This window comes from Lithobates pipiens, unplaced genomic scaffold, assembly GCF_037356315.1.
Source record: "Lithobates pipiens isolate NorthernLeopardFrog02 unplaced genomic scaffold, aLitPip1_a1.2 Scaffold_1, whole genome shotgun sequence".
Taxonomy (NCBI): domain Eukaryota; kingdom Metazoa; phylum Chordata; class Amphibia; order Anura; family Ranidae; genus Lithobates; species Lithobates pipiens.
The window spans coordinates 252,415,358-252,432,473 of record NW_027507685.1 but is presented as its reverse complement, the minus strand read 5'-3'; the positions used below and the strand labels follow the sequence as shown (position 1 = coordinate 252,432,473).

The following is a 17,116-nucleotide window of genomic DNA, read 5'->3' as shown; positions in this document are numbered from 1 at the left end:
TGGTGGGGGTTTCCAGAAGTGTTTGGGGGGGGGGGGGGTCACAGAAGGATTAGTCACCAGCGCAAAAATGCAAAATTAATGCGGAATCCATAATGGTGACAGGTAGGTGGGCAGCAATCTTATCACCAAAGTTCCCCAAGAAGCTAACAGATGATTCTGTGTTCCCTCATCCACCCAAAACTGAAATTCCTACTTTGCTAATTTAACCAGCGAGTCCATATTGCAGCTCCCAGTGGCCTGTCACCATACTTGTCTCTGCCGTGACAGTGTCTTCATCCCACGCCGTTTACTGCACTGCTTCAAGGCCGTGCCTCTTAAAGGGGATGGCTTAAGTGATCCTGGCAGCTAAGCTGAGGATTAAGGGTGTTCCTGTTTGTTTACCATAAGCATTTTTCTTCCTTTTTTTTTATGGATGCCGTACACCTTTAAGAATTTACATCGGTGGCGGTGACATGGGTGTGCCGTGTGTAGCATACCTGTGTCATGATAAACTCCAGTTTGAATCTCTGTTTGCTCAGCAGAAGTCGGGTGATCACTCACTGGAGTCCACCACCTTCAGTCCTCCTGTGATTATCACTCACTGGAGTCCACCACCTTCAGTCCTCCTGCCATTTATCTGGAGTCTGTATCGGCTAACCGGGAGCACCACCGCTAAACCAAGCGAAACCACCCCTTCTGAGCAATGGATCGGCTGGGGATGCAATGGGTGAGCGCGCCATGCTGACTGTTGTTGGATAATGTCTGTATGAGTTCTGTTCTGCTACCCAGTACAAAGAGACGACAAGTGTTTGCACAGGCCGTAGAGTAACAATTTCATGCTTCATGAGAGTCTAAACAAACCATCAATGTTTTTTACATTCTAATTTTTATACTCATCCGGGCAGTTTTATGTTGCTGTGTTTTGTGTTTTTTTTTTTATTTTATTTTATTTTTTAATTATCATTTATTTATTTATTTATTCCCACATTGACTGGTTTAGGTGTATTAGGCAAATACTTCAATTACACGTCTTTTTTAGTGGATTGTAAATGTATGTTTTGCAAATGTCACGTTTGTCGTTTTTTTAATTTTTTTTTTATTACTTGGCTGTAGTATGTTGTTGGAGAAAGGTGGGGAGTCTGACAAGGGATTGGACTTTAAAGTTTGCTTTAGCTGGTGTCTCTTTCCCATCAAGTTATAAGGAAAAGTGATGATCTCTTGTTCACAGCAACAATCAAAAGTTCTAAGTACTATTAGACATATAACAGGATTCATTTACTGACAGCAGAGCCGATTATATTTAAACCAATATTGGTTTATTTTTAAGCAAGCAATAAAGTGATTTGTGTTTTTGTAGTTTTAGAGATTTTTACTGTTGATTTATTATTTATATTATGAATATTATTAGTAGTAGTTGTAATAGCAGTAGTAATATTAATAAATAATAAACGTATTATTATTATTTAAAATTGTTGCTGTTATTTACTATCGTTATTATTATTTCTATTAGTAGAAGAAGTAGTAGTAGTTATAATAATATGAATACTATTATGAATGATATTAATATAAATAATTATGAAATATATATAATATTTTTTTTTTTTGCCACATCATTTGTTAAAATTTTGGCTGTTGTTTTTTTATTGCCGTTATCATTTGTTTTATTAGTAAAAGTAGTAGTAATAATAATACGAATAATATTTTATTATACTTAATCAGCAGTATTATAAGAACAACATATTATTATTATCATAATATGAAAAATAACTAATATAATATGAACAATAATAATCATAAAATGAATAATGATCATAATTAAGGTGAATATTTGTTTTTATGTTTGTTATTATGAATAAAGAATATGAAAAATAAATAAAAATATAATATGAATAATACTCTTAATTATGATGATAATTATGATATTATTTATTATTATTATTATTAGTAGTATACATATTCATAATAATCATCATGTTTGTAATATAATGTAACCTGTTCTTCAGTGGGGCAATCCAGACCTAGCATGTGTTGATAAATACACAAGCAGAAGTCCCCTTTTGTGAATTGCATGTCAAAGCAATCACTGGTTGGGGAGTTGGGACTGGTAGAGGTTTGGGGCATTTAGGTGGTTTGGGTGGGCAGAAAGTTGGGGCTGGTAGGTGGTTGGGGTTGGTAGAGGGTTAGAGTTGTGCTGGTAGGGGGTTGGGGCTGGTAGGTGGTTGGGGCTGGTAGAGGGTTGGGGCTGGAAGAGGGTTGGGGTTAGGGTTGGGGCTGGTAGAGGGTTGGGGTTAGGGTTGGGGCTGGTAGAGGGTTGGGGTTAGGGTTGGGGCTGGTAGAGGGTTGGGGCTGGTAGAGGGTTGGGGCTGGTAGAGGGTTGGGGCTGGTAGAGGGTTGGGGCTGGTAGAAGGTTGGGGATGGTAGAAGGTTGGGGCTGGTAGAGGGTTAGGGTTGGGGCTGGTAGAAGGTTGGGGCTGGTAGAGGTTTGGGGCTGGGGTTGGGGTGGTAGATGGTTGGGGCTGGTAGAGGGTTAGGGTTGGGCTGGTAGAGGGTTAGGGTTGGGGCTGGTAGAGGGTTGGGGCTGGAAGAGGGTTAGGGTTGGGGCTGGTAGAGGGTTGGGGCTGGAAGAGGGTTAGGGTTGGGGCTGGTAGAGGGTTGGGGCTGGAAGAGGGTTAGGGTTGGGGCTGGTAGAGGGTTGGGGCTGGAAGAGGGTTAGGGTTGGGCTGGTAGAGGGTTGGGGCTGGTAGAAGGTTAGGGTTTGTAGAAGGTTGGTGGTATCTCAGCTGGAAATTTACTGACAGGTGAGAATGCAAAGAGAACATCACAGACCGGTCTGAAGTAATGAGATTTATGGGACTGCCTGAAGACATAGAGACACGATGAGTCATGTGCGTTGTCTTGCGTCATCAGGGAGGGTGGGGGGAAGGCAGAATGTAGAATTGTTGTAGGTGTTTCTAAACCTATTTCCTTGCACATGAAGTATTTATGATCCGCCTGTATTGTGTCTGCAGTGAGAAGTCAGCACAGGTGAGGAGGTGGTTTGTATATTGATTTTGCCTCACAAAGGTTTCACTTTTATGAAAAAGGTGAAAGTTTAATTTCTTGAGGGTTGTAGAGGAATGGGCTTCCAATGTGAGGAGCTGGAAATGTTCTGGTCTTGGTTGCTACAGGTTATGGCGTCTTCCCTACAATTGCACTTATTGAAAAAAAAAAGAAAGATTATACATAATAGCATCTCAGTTAACGAAACTCTGGAATATTTGTAGGGCTCACAATAAAGTTTACTTTTTTTTATATTGTATTTAAATCTGACTTATGGCCTTCCCATCAGTCTTGCACTTTTTTACACAAATTGGGGGTGATCTGAAGGGTTAGGGTGCAGAAAGTGGGGTGATCTGAGGTGTGAAGGTGCAGGAATTGGGGTGATGTGAAGTATGGAGGTGCAGGAATTGGGTTGATCTGAGGGATGAAGGTGCAGGAATTGGAGTGATCTGAGGGGTGAAGGTGCAGGAATTGGGGTGATCTGAGGTGTGAAGGTGCAGGAATTGGGGTGATGTGAAGTATGGAGGTGCAGGAATTGGGGTGATCTGAGGGGTGAAGGTGCAGGAATTGAGAGGATCTGAGGTGTGAAGGTGCAGGAATTGGGGTGATCTGAGGGATGAAGGTGCAGGAATTGGAGTGATCTGAGGTGTGAAGGTGCAGGAATTGGGGTGATCTGAGGTGTGAAGGTGCAGGAATTGGGGTGATGTGAAGTATGGAGGTGCAGGAATTGGGGTGATCTGAGGGGTGAAGGTGAAGGAATTGAGAGGATCTGAGGTGTGAAGGTGCAGGAATTGGGGTGATCTGAGGTATGAAGGTGCAGGAATTGGGGTGATCTGAGGTGTGAAGGTGCAGGAATTGGGGTGATCTGAGGTATGAAGGTGCAGGAATTGGGGTGATCTGAGGTATGAAGGTGCAGGAATTGGGGTGCTCTGAGGGGTGAAGGTGCAGGAATTGGGGTGATCTGAGGGGTGAATGTGCAGGAATTGAGAGGATCTGAGGTGTGAAGGTGCAGGAATTGAGAGGATCTGAGGGGTGAAGGTGCAGGAATTGGGGTGATCTGAGGGGTGAAGGTGCAGAAATTGGGGGTGATCTGAGGGATGAAGGTGCAGGAATTGGGGGTGATCTGAGATGTGAAGGTGCAGGAATTGGGGGTGATCTGAGGGGTGAAGGTGCAGGAATTGGGGGTGATCTGAGGTGTGAAGGTGAAGGAATTGGGATGATCTGAGGTATGAAGGTGCAGGAATTGGGGTGATCTGAGGTATGAAGGTGCAGGAATTGGGGGTGATCTGAGGGGTGAAGGTGCAGGAATTGGGGTGATCTGAGGTGTGAAGGTGAAGGAATTGGGATGATCTGAGGTGTGAAGGTGCAGGAATTGAGAGGATCTGAGGGGTGAAGGTGCAGGAATTGGGGGTGATCTGAGGGGTGAAGGTGCAGGAATTGGGGTGATCTGAGGGGTGAAGGTGCAGAAATTGGGGGTGATCTGAGGGATGAAGGTGCAGGAATTGGGGGTGATCTGAGGGATGAAGGTGCAGGAATTGGGGGTGATCTGAGGGATGAAGGTGCAGGAATTGGGGGTGATCTGAGATGTGAAGGTGCAGGAATTGGGGGTGATCTGAGGGGTGAAGGTGCAGAAATTGGGGGTGATCTGAGGGATGAAGGTGCAGGAACTGGGGGTGATCTGAGGTGTGAAGGTGCAGGAATTGGGGGTGATCTGAGGTATGAAGGTACAGGAATTGGGGTGATCTGAGGTGTGAAGGTGCAGAAATTGGGGTGATCTGAGGTGTGAAGGTGGAGAAATTGGGGTGATCTGAGGTGTGAAGGTGGAGAAATTGGGGTGACGTGAGCGTTGAAGGTGGAGGAATTTGCGTTAAATGGAGTGTAATGGTGGATGAAATGGGGTGATGGTAAGTCTATGGAGTCTTCTGCTTGTAGATTGACCCTTGATGTAGAAGACGTTGTCCCCTGACACGTGTTTGCTGTGGGCTGGTGATATTATTCTCATATTTCTCCACCTCTGTAGGTTTTCCCCTAAAATCACAGCCGCCTCGGGCTTCTCCACCTGCTTTTAAAACCTGGTATTTGCATTAAAATGTCTGAAATGTGAACTGTCTGTGGGTCTCCTCTGATAGATGAGGAATGATGCGATCTTCTATGTTTAGGTGAACAGCGAATTTCTGTAGCATTCGGAGGAAGGACGGTTTTCTCGGGAAAGTGACCACATACTTCTGTAGATTCTCTGATTTGGTGTCACACAATGGAGGTGTCTGTCTGGTGGCACTCCATGCGTTGTATTAGATTGTCAGCAACGGGTCGGAGTCCACAGGAATCCCCGCCCCCTCAGTCTGTAGAATATTAACCAATCACTGATTTAGCTTTCTGGTAACATTGTGCTTCACCGGCTCCCGGCCTGGAAATTAATCAGAAATCTCTTTTTATGGATATTGTTATACGAGGTGGGAGGAGCCTGCGTTCTGCCGGGCGATGGGAGGTGACCAGAGAATATGAATTCAGGAGGGTAAGATCACTGATGACAATGAGGAGGCTTCCATGTGCCGAGTGGCCTAATCTGCTTATATTTTGCCTTCCCTAGTTACCCCTCCCCCATCACCATAAGGACATTTTTATATAAAACCTTTCCGTTTTCATTATATACCTTTATTTTAGAACAAATTACTGTAATAGTGAAGTTGAAGGAAAATTATAAATGGTTTTCAAACTTTTCAACAAATATGAAAAATGTGTAGGGGGGTACATTTGTATGGCGCCCCCCGGAGTCAATACTTTGTAGAACCTCCTTTCGATGCAATTACAGCTGCAAGTCTTTTTGGGGGTGTCTCTACCAGCTTTGCACATCTAGAGAGGGACATTTCTGCCCATTCTTCTTTGCAAAATATCTCAAGCTCTGTCAGATTGGATGGAGAGCGTCTGTGATCAGCAATTTTCAAGTCTTGCCACAGATTCTCAATTGGATTTAGGTCTGGACTGTGACTGGGCCATTCTAACACATGAATATGCTTTGATCTAAACCATTCCATTGTAGCTCTGGCTGTATGTTTCAGGTCGTTGTCCTGCTGGAAGGTGAACCTCCGCCCCGGTCTCAAGTCTTTTGCAGACTCTAAAGCCCCGTACACACTATCAGATTTTCTGCTGATTTTTGTCTTCAGATTTACAAAAAAAATGTAGTGCAAGGGCCTGCCTAATTGCATACTAAATTGAAACTCCTAAGGTTTGACCTCATATTATATGGTTTTGGTAAATCTGAAGGAAAAAAATCAGCCGAAAATCTGATAGTGTGTATGGGGCTTAACGGGTTTTTCCTCTGATGCCGCGTACACACAACCGGACTTTTCGGCGGACCAGGTCCGACGATCTTCCCGACGGACTTTCGGCGGACTTTCCGAATGAACGGACTTGGCCACACACAATCACCTCAAAGTCTGATGGATTTGAACGTGATGACGTACGACCGGACTAGAATACAGAAGTTCATAGCCTGTAGCCAATAGCTGCCCTAGCGTCGTTTTTTTGTCCGTCAGACTAGCACACACACAAACAGATTTCTCCATAGGAACTGGGTCTGGCGGAAAAATTTGAAACGTTCTATTTCTAAAGTCCGTCAGATTTTTGGACAGCAAAGGTCCGATGGAGCCCACACACACGATCGAATTGTCGGACGGATTCGTTCCGTCGGACCTTTGCTGTCGAAAAGTCCGGTCGTGTGTACGCGGCATTAGATTGTCCTGTATTTGGCTCCATCCATCTTCCCATCAACTCTGACCAGCTTCCCTGCTGAAGAAAATGCATTTATTGAATAATTTGAGGATTAGAACAGCACACAACCGCCTGATTCATTTGCTCATCGTTACATGGTCTTCAGATTTACGAGATCCCGTGTGAGATGCGGACCGGTTCGGGTTAAACATTCGTGGTGATGTGTCGGTTAATGTCATACAATAATATCGGGGAGATCACAGAGGGCGCTTAGGTTTGGTTCCCACCTACAGGTGCAACCGAGCGTGCATGCGTTTTCCAGCTTGTTCCCGCCCGTCACTTGTAGGGCAGTCCATTGATTTCAACACGCTGCCCCACACACGAGAAACACGTACAAGAAGTCCCGCCCTCTTTCTACATGAATTTGGGCCAAACCGTATTTTGCTACATTCCTTTGGTGAAAATAACCCAAATCAGTGTATATTATTTAGTCTGTAGGAAAGTTATAGAGTCCACAAACTATGGTATATATATATATCCCAAAATGTATCAATCCTGCAGATGCCTTCCATTAACAATTAATGTCACCAATGTGCGTCTGTTAACTGCTTTCCGCCCGCGCTATAGCCGAAAGATGGCTCGGGCTTCCAGTGTCGGCAGGGCGTCCATAGATGTGCTTGCGTGCCCCCTGCGGTGCGCACTGTGATCTTCAAGTCCTTCCGACTCTGCTGATCGCAGATTGGGGTAAAGGGCCAATCACAGCGGCTCTTTACCACGTGATCTGCTGTCAGCTTATGACAGCTGATCACTGAAGTAAACAGAAGCCGGATATCGGCTTTTTTTCTCCTCGTGCTGACAGCGTGAGGAGTATAGATGAGAGCCGGTAACTGGCTTCTGTTACAGGGACATTGGTCCCAACATTTACCACCTTTGCTTCTAATCAGTGCCCACCAGTGCTACCTATTAGTGCCACCTATCAGTGCAGCCTCATCAGTGCCTCCTCATCAGTGCCCACCAGTGCCACCTATCAGGGCCCACTAGTGCTGCTAATCAGTGCCCACCAATACCACCTGTCAGTGCAGCCTCATCAGTGCCTCCTCATCAGTGCCCACCAGTTCTACTCCGTGCCCACCAGTGCTGCTAATCAGTGCCCACCAGTGCCACCTATCAGTGCAGCCTCATCAGTTCCTCCTCAGTGCCCACCCACCAGTGCTGCTAATCAGTGCCCACCAGTGCCTCCTCATCAGTGCCCACCAGTGCCATCTATTTGTGCCCACCAGTGCTGCTAATCAGTGCCACCTATCAGTGCAGCCTCATCAGTTCCCACCAGTGCCACCTATCAGTGCCCACAAGTGCTGCTAATAAGTGTCCACCAATGCCACCTATCAGTGCAGCCTCATCAGTGCCACCTATCAGTGCCCACCAGTGCTGCTAATCAGTGCCACCTATCAGTGCAGCCTTATCAGTGCCTCCTCATCAGTGCCCACTAGTGCTGCTAATCAGTGCCCACCAATGCCACCTATCAGTGCAGCCTCATCAGTTCCCCCTCATCAGTGCCCACCAGTTCCACCTATCAGTGCCCACCAGTGCTGCTAATCAGTGCCCACCTATCAGTGCAGCCTCATCAGTTCCTCCACATCAGTGCCCACCAGTTCCACCTATCAGTGCCCACCAGTGCTGCTAATCAGTGCCCACCAGTGCCATCTATTAGTGCCCACCAGTGCTGCTAATCAATGCCACCTATCAGTGCAGCCTCATCAGTGCCCACCAGTGCCATCTATCAGTGCCGCCTCATCAGTGCAGCCTCATCAGCACAGATCAGTGAAGGAGAAAAATTACCTGTTTGCAAACTTTTATAATAAACTGTAAAAAATGGGTTGTTTTTTTGTTTTGTTTTTTGTGTTCTTTTAAAAAAAAAAAAAAATCGGTCTTCTTTTTTTTTGTTTCTTTAGCAAAAAATTAAAAACCCCAGCAGTGATTAAATACCACGAAAAGAAAGCTCTATTTGTGTAAAAAAAAAAAAAAAAAAAAATGCTAAAAATGTCATATGCATACAGTGTGGCATGGCCGTGCAACTGTCATGCAAAGTGCAACAGCGCTGGAAGCTAAAAAAAATTGGCCTGGGCAGAAAGGGGGTATAAGTGCCCGGTAAACAAGTGGTTAAATGTCAGCGCGTTTCTATGAGGCTGCATTCACATCTCAGCGTAGGGGGAACTTGCCTCACATTTTTAATTTTTTATTTTATTTTGCACGTTTTTCATGTGTTCGCACGCGTTGCGCATAAGGCAGCCCATTCACACCTGGACCTTTGCCATCACGAGCAGAATTCTGCCCGCGTTCCCAAAACGCTCTTCAAAAAAGGACAAATCGCACCACGCCTGTAAAAGGTACCATTCATTTTTAAAGGCACCTAATGCGATTCTGCCGAGATTGTCGCACTGCAATCCACATTGTGCAAAGCTTGCCACCCAAAAACAAGCTCCCGCTCCTTTTTTTTTTTAAGTGACAACCTTTTGTGCGATGTGTTCTGCGCAATTTATCGCACCAGAACTCCTTAGGTGGCATTGAAAATGAATGGCGCCTTAACAAGCGTGGTGCGATTTGTTGTCAGTTTTGCAGAGCGTTTTGGGAATGGCGCAATTCTGATTGCAAATGCCCAGGTGTGAAGGGGGCCTGAATGGGTGCAACAAACGCACCAAAGAGGCTCTCGTATTTTTTTACCACTTATTTTTTTGGTGCACAACAAAACATACGGTAAATGCTTCCCGCTACCTGCGCTTGGCGTGTCATTAACATTAAATAGTAACGCAAGCGCAATGCGTCTTTACAAAACGGGCAGTAAACCGCGCATTTTCTGGGCGGTTTGCTGCACAATCGGAAACGCGGAATTGTGCGATTTTGTGCACATTCCAGACACCTATCCTTACCATGCAGCTGCCACACCTGGTGGTGAAGGTTTGATACATTGTAACAATTCATTATTATTTCTTTTTCTTTGTTATCTTGTTGTTCTGTAATGATACATTTGCAGAGGGCCCCTGACACCTGGGGACAGAAGGGCCCCATAAAGAGAATGGATGGGGGTCCACCAGTCTGGGCAATTTATGACCTGCCCAACTGGAATGTTTTGGGTGGGGGAGGGGGGGATCCCACCATTGAACTCCATTATAAGCCAAAGTCTGGAATGTGGGCGGCTCTGGGCGCCGGTGACCCCGACGGGCTCATAAAATCTCTTGTATGGAAGATGTGTTGTCTGTTGGATGATTGGACTGCGCTGTATACTGTAACGGGAGGAAGATCTGAGGATACAATATGATCTAGTTAACCACTTCAGCCCCCGGAAGAATTTACCCCCTTCCTGACCAGACCACTTTTTGCAATTCGGCACTTCGTCGTTTTAACTGACAATTGCGCGGTCGTGCGACGTGGCTCCCGAACAAAATTGACATCCTTTTTTTCCCCCACAAATAGAGCCTTCTTTTGGCGGTATTTGATCACCTCTGCGGTTTTTATTTTTTGCGCTATAAACAAAAAAAGCGACAATTTTGAAAAAAAATGCAATATTTTTTACATTTCGCTATAATAAATATCCCCCAAAAACATTTTTTTCCTCAGTTTAGGCCGATACGTATTCTTCTACATATTTTTGGTTAAAAAAAAAATCACAATAAGCGATTATTGATTGGTTTGCGCAAAAGTTATAGCGTTTACAAAATAGGGGATAGTTTTATGACATTTTTATTAATAATTTATTTTTTTTTAAATGGCGGCGATTAGCGATTTATTTTTTTATTGTGACTGCGACATTATGGCGGACACATTGGACATTTTTGACAAGTTTTTGTGACCATTGTCATTTATACAGCAATCAGTGCTATACAAATGCAGTGATTCCTGTGTAAATGACACTGGCAGTGAAGGGGTTAACCACTAGGTGGCAGTGTAGGGGTTAAGTGTGTCCTAGGGGTGTGTTTCTAACTGTGGGGGGCGTGGCTGTGTGTGACACCTCACTGATCTCTGCTCCCGATCACAGGGAGCAGAGATCAGTGACACTGTCCCTTGATTACATTAGCATCTCCCCGTTCTTCTTCGCTGTGAGACGATTGCGGGTATCCCCGCGGCGATTGAGTCCGCGCGACCGAGCTTGCCGCACGAGTGCCCGCTGTCCGCCTCTTTAAAGGGCAACGTACAGGTACGTGATTCTGCCCACGTATGTCGGCGTGAGGCGGACGGCAAGCAGTGAAAGAGCACTTAGACCTGCAGGAGTTCACTTGTCCAGCAAACTACATTAAAAACATCTAAAACCGACCAATCAGAATTCATGCAAACCAGGTAGAGCTGCATGATTTTGGCTAAAATGAGAATCATGAGTTTTTTTTTTTTTTGCTTAGAATAAAGATCGCGATTTTCTCACAATTCTTGCGGTGTAACATCTTTCACATTATACAAAAAATTTAGTTTCGTTTTTTATTTTTTTTAATTCATAACGTGTATTTTATTTTTTTTAAATTGCGTTTGAAAGACCACTGCGCAAATATGGTGTGACATAAAATATTGCAACAACCACCATTTTATTCTATAGGGTCTCTGCTAAAAAAAAAAAAAACATTTTTATTTATATATCTAGCAGAAAATGATTTTTACTTGTAAACAACAAATGACAGAAAAGGTTTGGTATTATTAAAGCGGGAGTCCGCCGTTTTTTTTTTTTAAAAAAAGCCAGCAGCTACAAATACTGCAGCTGCTGACTTTTAAAATAATGACACTTACCCGCCCAGCGCGCCCGCGATGTCGGCACCCGAAGCCGATCTTTCGATCGTCTCTCGGGTGCTGCCGCCGCCATCTTGGGTATGGGAATCAGGAAGTGGAGCCTTTCGGGCTTCATTTCCCGGTTCCCTACTGCGCATGCGCGAGTCGCGCTGCGCAATAAGGATGGTCCCCTCTGTCTCTGGGATCCGTGTGTTTCCCAGCAGGCAGCGGGGGACCTTCGGAAAGGGGCGTAGATTCTGCAGAAAGGGGCATTCCTTTCTGAAGAATCTACGCCGGAAGTGGGTGCAGATGCCTGTACTGTACAGGTATCTGCACCCCCCTCCCCCCTGAAAGGTGCCAATTGTGGCGCCGGAGGGGGGGAGGATTCCAATGAGAGGAAGGTCCACTTTAGGGTGGACCTCCACTTTAAACTTCCTTCATTTACATGTTGGAGTTCTTTCCTTTGATGAAAGAACAAAAAGATACTTTGTTTCTACTTATTTCTGTGTTGTGATTAAACTTGGCAGGCTGCCTGGATTTTTTTTGTTTTTCCCCAGCTGTGAGAACTCTCTGCACTTGTTAAAAGAATCGTGACATGCTGTTTAGAAGATCGGGAAGGGAAAAAGATTGCGATTTCGATTCTTAACCATTAATCGTGCAGCTCTAAAACCTTATTGTATTTAAAGCGGAGCTCCACCCAAAAATGGAACTTCCACTTTAAGTATTGGTGACCCCCCTGACATGCCACATTTAGCATGTCATTTTTTTGGGGTGGGAGGGAGCGGGTACCCAGTTTTTACAGGCTCCCACTTCCTCCCGGGGCTCTGCAGCAACAGAAGAAAAATCACCTCCCCCATCCCTGCAATCTTCTGGGACACATCACAGGTCCCAGAAGATTGCCTGGCCATTCACAGCGCATAGCACGGCACCCGCATGTGCGGTTCGCGCCCGGCTGTGAATGCCGAGGAGGTGGAGGGGAGCGGGGCTTTGTGCGCCCGCATCGCTGGCGTGTGAGACAGGTGAGTGTCTGATTTATTAAAAGTCAGCAGCTACACTTTTTGTAGCTGCTGACTTTTAAATGGGTGGAACTCCTCTTTAACCCCTCCTTGTCCAGGGTCTGGCTGTCTGGGGGCAGGAAGGATTGTCAGGTCATATGACCACCGATTGGCTGTCCCAGTGGTCACATGATTGGGAGCCAGTCCAACTGGCTTCCCACCATAAGTGCATAGTGGTTTCAGCACAGGAAGCTCTGCCGCCATTGGACACAAATGTGCAGCATGCGGGTATTATTATAATAATAATACAGGATTTATATAGCGCCAACAGTTTGCGCAGCACTTTACAATGTAGAGAGGGGACAATACAGTTCAATACAGAAGGAATAGGAGGGCCCACCCAATTTTCCACCGCACATACATGGGGAAGTAAGAGTTAAAGCTGAACTCCAGGTATGATCTTTGTTGCATAGTTTCATGGGTCCAGCATGTAAGTATACACACTATATTGTCAAAAGTATTGGGACACCTGCTTTTACACGCACATGAATTTTAATGGCATCCCAGTCTTAGTCCGTAGGGTTCAATATTGAGTTGGCCCGCCCTTTGCAGCTATAACAGCTTCAACTCTTCTGGGAAGGCCGTCCACAAGGTTTAGGAGTGTGTCTCTGGGGATGTTTAATCATTCTTCCCGAAGCACATTTTTGAGGTCAGGCACTGATGTTGGACGAGAAGGCCTGGTTTGCAGTCTCCACTCTAATTCACCCAAAAGATGTTCTATCAGGTTGAGGTCAGGACTCCGGCAGGCCAGTCAAGTTCCTCCACCTCAAACATGCTCTTCCATGTCTTTATGGACCTTGCTTTGTGCACTGGTGATCAATCATGTTGGAACAGGAAGGGGCCGTCCCCAAACTGTTCCCACAAAGTTGGGAGCATGAAACTGTCCAAAATGTCTTGCTATGCTGACGCTTTAAGAGTTCCCTTCACTGGAACTAAGGGGCCAAGCCCAACCCCTGAAAAACAACCCCCCACACCATAATCCCCCCTCCACCAAATGATTTGGACCAGTGCACAAAGCAAGGTCCATATAGACATGGATGAGCGAGTTTTGGGTGGAGGAATTTGACTGTCCTGTTGAAGAAACTCTGATTATTACACCTGATCCTATTGATTTTATAAAAGGCTTGATTGGTCCCTAGTGACCCTGGGGCTCTGGTGAGTGCATTTATATTGTCACACGTGGTGGAGCACCTGTTTGTTTTGGGCACTATCCAAGTTCTCAGGATGTCTTTTTACACTGTATGGTGGATGGGCTATGAAGACAGATAGAACATCACAGTGGACTTTATATTTGAATTGAATATTTGTTGAGACACAGCACACTAAGTATATACACTTTCAAAAAAGTGTTTTTTTTCTATATAATTTTCTGCATTGGTTGTGGTGCATGCGTTTATGATTGTAGTATTATGTGATTTGTATTTTCATCTATTAATTGGTTATTTTGCGTGTTATTTATTCATTTTTATTTTTTTTTATTTTAATGGTCTCATGTCATTACACCGTTTGGATGACGGGTTAATTTATTGAATTCATGGTGTGGTTTCCACTTATATAAAATAATAAGAACACTGCCTGACTCTACTATTGTTTGACACAAGTTATAGTATCTACAAACTATGGGATATACTGGAATTTTTCTTTCCCCCTTTTTTTTTAAATATTAGTAATGGGGATGATCAGTGACTTCTAGTGGGACTGCAAACTGTCACTTTTGACACTTTGTGGGAACCAGTGACACTAATACAGTGATCAGTGCTAAAAAAAGGTGCACTGTCACTGTACTAATGACACATGCAGGGAAGGGGGTTAAACATCTAGGATAATCAAAGGGTTAAACGTGTGCCTATCCAGTGTTTGTGTGATCTGTGTGTGTACATACACACATGCCCGCTGTCAGGACATAGCTCAGCCCAGTTTACATAGGCAGAGCTCTGTTCTGTGTCTCTCCTCAATGGTCAGCCGGTGCCGGTGGACATCCATTGCCCGGTGTTCTGTTGTCGATTTGTGCCCTCTGTTGAAAAGTGCCCACACATGCGCAGAACAGAAGGGCAATCCAGCCGATTTCCCGATCAGCTGGTGTGACGTCACCATAGCGCATGCGCACATCGTAGGAAGCTTTTTTTTTTTTTTTTTTTTTTGATCGGGAGATACCACGGGCACAATTGAAAACTGTGCAAAGAGCGGAGTGATGCCGTAGTTGTCAGATTGAGCCTCGCTTTTTGCAGGGAGGAGATCTTTGAAGCACCAACGCATCAAAAAAATGTATGTTGAAGCAGCAGGTGCTTTAGTGTGTGTGTGTTAGGCCCCTTTCACACAGCAAGCCAGTGACCTCCCCTCTGCCATCCGATCCGCTAAAATCAGACATGTGGCGTTATGTTCGCCATCCGTTTTGGTGGATAGGATCGGCTGAGATGCTGTCCATTTTCGTCCGATCTTTCCATAGGAATCAGCGGCGCTCTGACAGGCCCCTCCCCCCTCAATGAGCAGAGACAGAACCTGTCGTCCACCGGCTCAGCAGAGATCAATGGGGAGCGATCTCCTGCTGAGCGGGCAGACTCTGCTGAGCGGATCCGCCTCGTGTGAATGAGGCCTTAACCCTGGTTTGCACTGGAGCGTTTTGACATGCAATTTGACATGTCAAATCGGCGGCAATTGCCGTCATTGGCACCGCCCTGATCGGTGCAACGCCGCATCTGCGGTGCTGCACCGATTTCAAAAAGTAGTTTCTGTACTACTCTTTGCGATTTCAGGCTGCGATTTACATTGACCTCTGTGCAGAAACCTACACAGATGTCTCTGAAATCCCGGCTGAAATAGGGACCGGCATGCGGTAGTGAAATCGCTTCATTCCTGCAGCTCAGTGTGAACCTGGGCTTAAAGTCCGAAGCAAGTGTAAGCGAGCCTTTACAGTAAACAGTTTTGTTCCTTTTGCGATAAAGGTTTTACATACATAAATAAAAGCTGATCATTGTGAGCACCCCATGTGGGTTTCTCTTATCAATGTAAACTGAGAAATTCTACTGGAGAGTGCATCGCATACTAGAACATTATGTGAAACTACCTTAGAACAAAGCCCTCCAGTGGTGCGCTTCCTTCTGGGGTTTGCAGATTCCGGCTGTGTGAGTGGCTGGAGCCGTGATGACATCATGCCCGGGGCGGACTGACCATTGGGCCACTCGGGCACTGCCCGAGGGCCCCGTGCCACTAGGGGGCCCCATCAGGGTTGCCAGCCTCAGTAAAACCACTGAAAGTATGTAAAAATCTTTGTTTTTTTTTTACATCTGTCTCTCCAGTACCTTCTCAGTCAATAGAAACATGTCTGTTTATACTGTGTGTGTGTGTGTGTGTGTGTGTGTGTGTGTGTGTGTGCGTGCGTGCGTGCGTGCGTGCGTGCGTGCGTGCGTGCGTGCGTGCGTGCGTGCGTGCATACCGTGTGGCCCCATAATGTCTGATTGCCTGGGGGCCCCATAATCTCCTATTGCCCAGGGGCCCCATGAGTTGTCAGTCCGCCCCTGGTCATGCCGTTTACGGCGGAGGACTCAGAGCACGTGCGCCAGTGACATACGTACAATAAATATCTCCTTAACAGTGCATGTTTAGGAGATATTTACAGTACCTATAGGTAAGCCTTACTGTAGACTTACCTATAGGTACAAATTATGCATGGGAGTTTACTCCCACTTTAAGTAATGACAAAGAATTGGACCTGAATATGGAATAATGGAGATCCATATTTAGAATTGAATATAGGCCTGATCTTCTATGTATGATCCCTCATGGTGATCACAGAGGAACGTGTGGATATTTTTTGGCCATGACCCTTTGGTAACACGTCAAAGGTTATCCTGTACCCAGCTGGCTGTTTATATATGGAGTGACATCCCATCTGTACAGTCTGCTGTCTAGTGTCTGTAAATACTAATTACCAATTATGTGTCTCCTACATGGTACAAGCTTGTAGTTGGCACTCTTAGAATACAGAAGAACTACCTATACACATGTAAATAAACTTCCTCATCTTGTTCCACTGAAGATAAGTTGTCTTGGCTGAATTCCATGGCAGTAAAACCTGAGAGGTGAGAGCATCCGGGAACCTTTTCTATGGCAGTTTCGTTGTTCTCAGTGTCTGGATTCTTTGCATAGCGCAGGGCTGTGAGCAACTCGCCAAGTGTGACTATCGTAGGCCGCATGGACACTGGACAACAGAAATGCCACTTTTAAGGGAGCTTGATAGATAACTATCTATCTCAATCAATCTAATTTTATTGGAATCTAAACCCCCCTCTGTTACCCTATGTGCCCATGAACACATGGGCATTGAGTTCCCACTCACACTTGGCAATGTAGCATCGCCATGATTCTAAATGCCTACAAAATTAGTGGAAAAGTGCACAACGTGATTTTTTTTTTTTCTTTTTTTGCCTCTAAACACCACTTTTTCTTAACCTATGTGTTCATGCACACTTAGCGAACTGGAATCGCCACAATTCCGCCCACAGTTCCAAATTGCGGCAAAATTTGTGGAAAATCGCACAACATGCATTTGGATGCCATGTATTCCTAATGACACCACAGAGGCA

The 17,116-nt window shown here is 45.3% G+C and overlaps 1 protein-coding gene across 18 annotated transcripts in view; it reads left to right on the top strand.

The window, feature by feature from the left end:
• The window catches only part of POF1B (POF1B actin binding protein), a 173,003-nt gene that overhangs the window by 21,380 nt on the left and 134,507 nt on the right, over positions 1-17,116 (top strand). For 2 of the 18 annotated variants that reach the window (XM_077485109.1, XM_077485091.1), the window contains exon 1: positions 547-706. The exons of 12 other annotated variants lie outside the window; for them this stretch is intronic. In XM_077485109.1, the coding sequence (XP_077341235.1) occupies positions 683-706 (24 nt within the window). In that variant the 5' untranslated portion in view covers positions 547-682. Of the gene's footprint in view, positions 1-411; positions 707-5,398; positions 5,534-17,116 lie in introns of those variants that run through there. 4 more of the 18 variants (XM_077485106.1, XM_077485076.1, XM_077485096.1 and 1 more) reach the window with 3 other exon arrangements.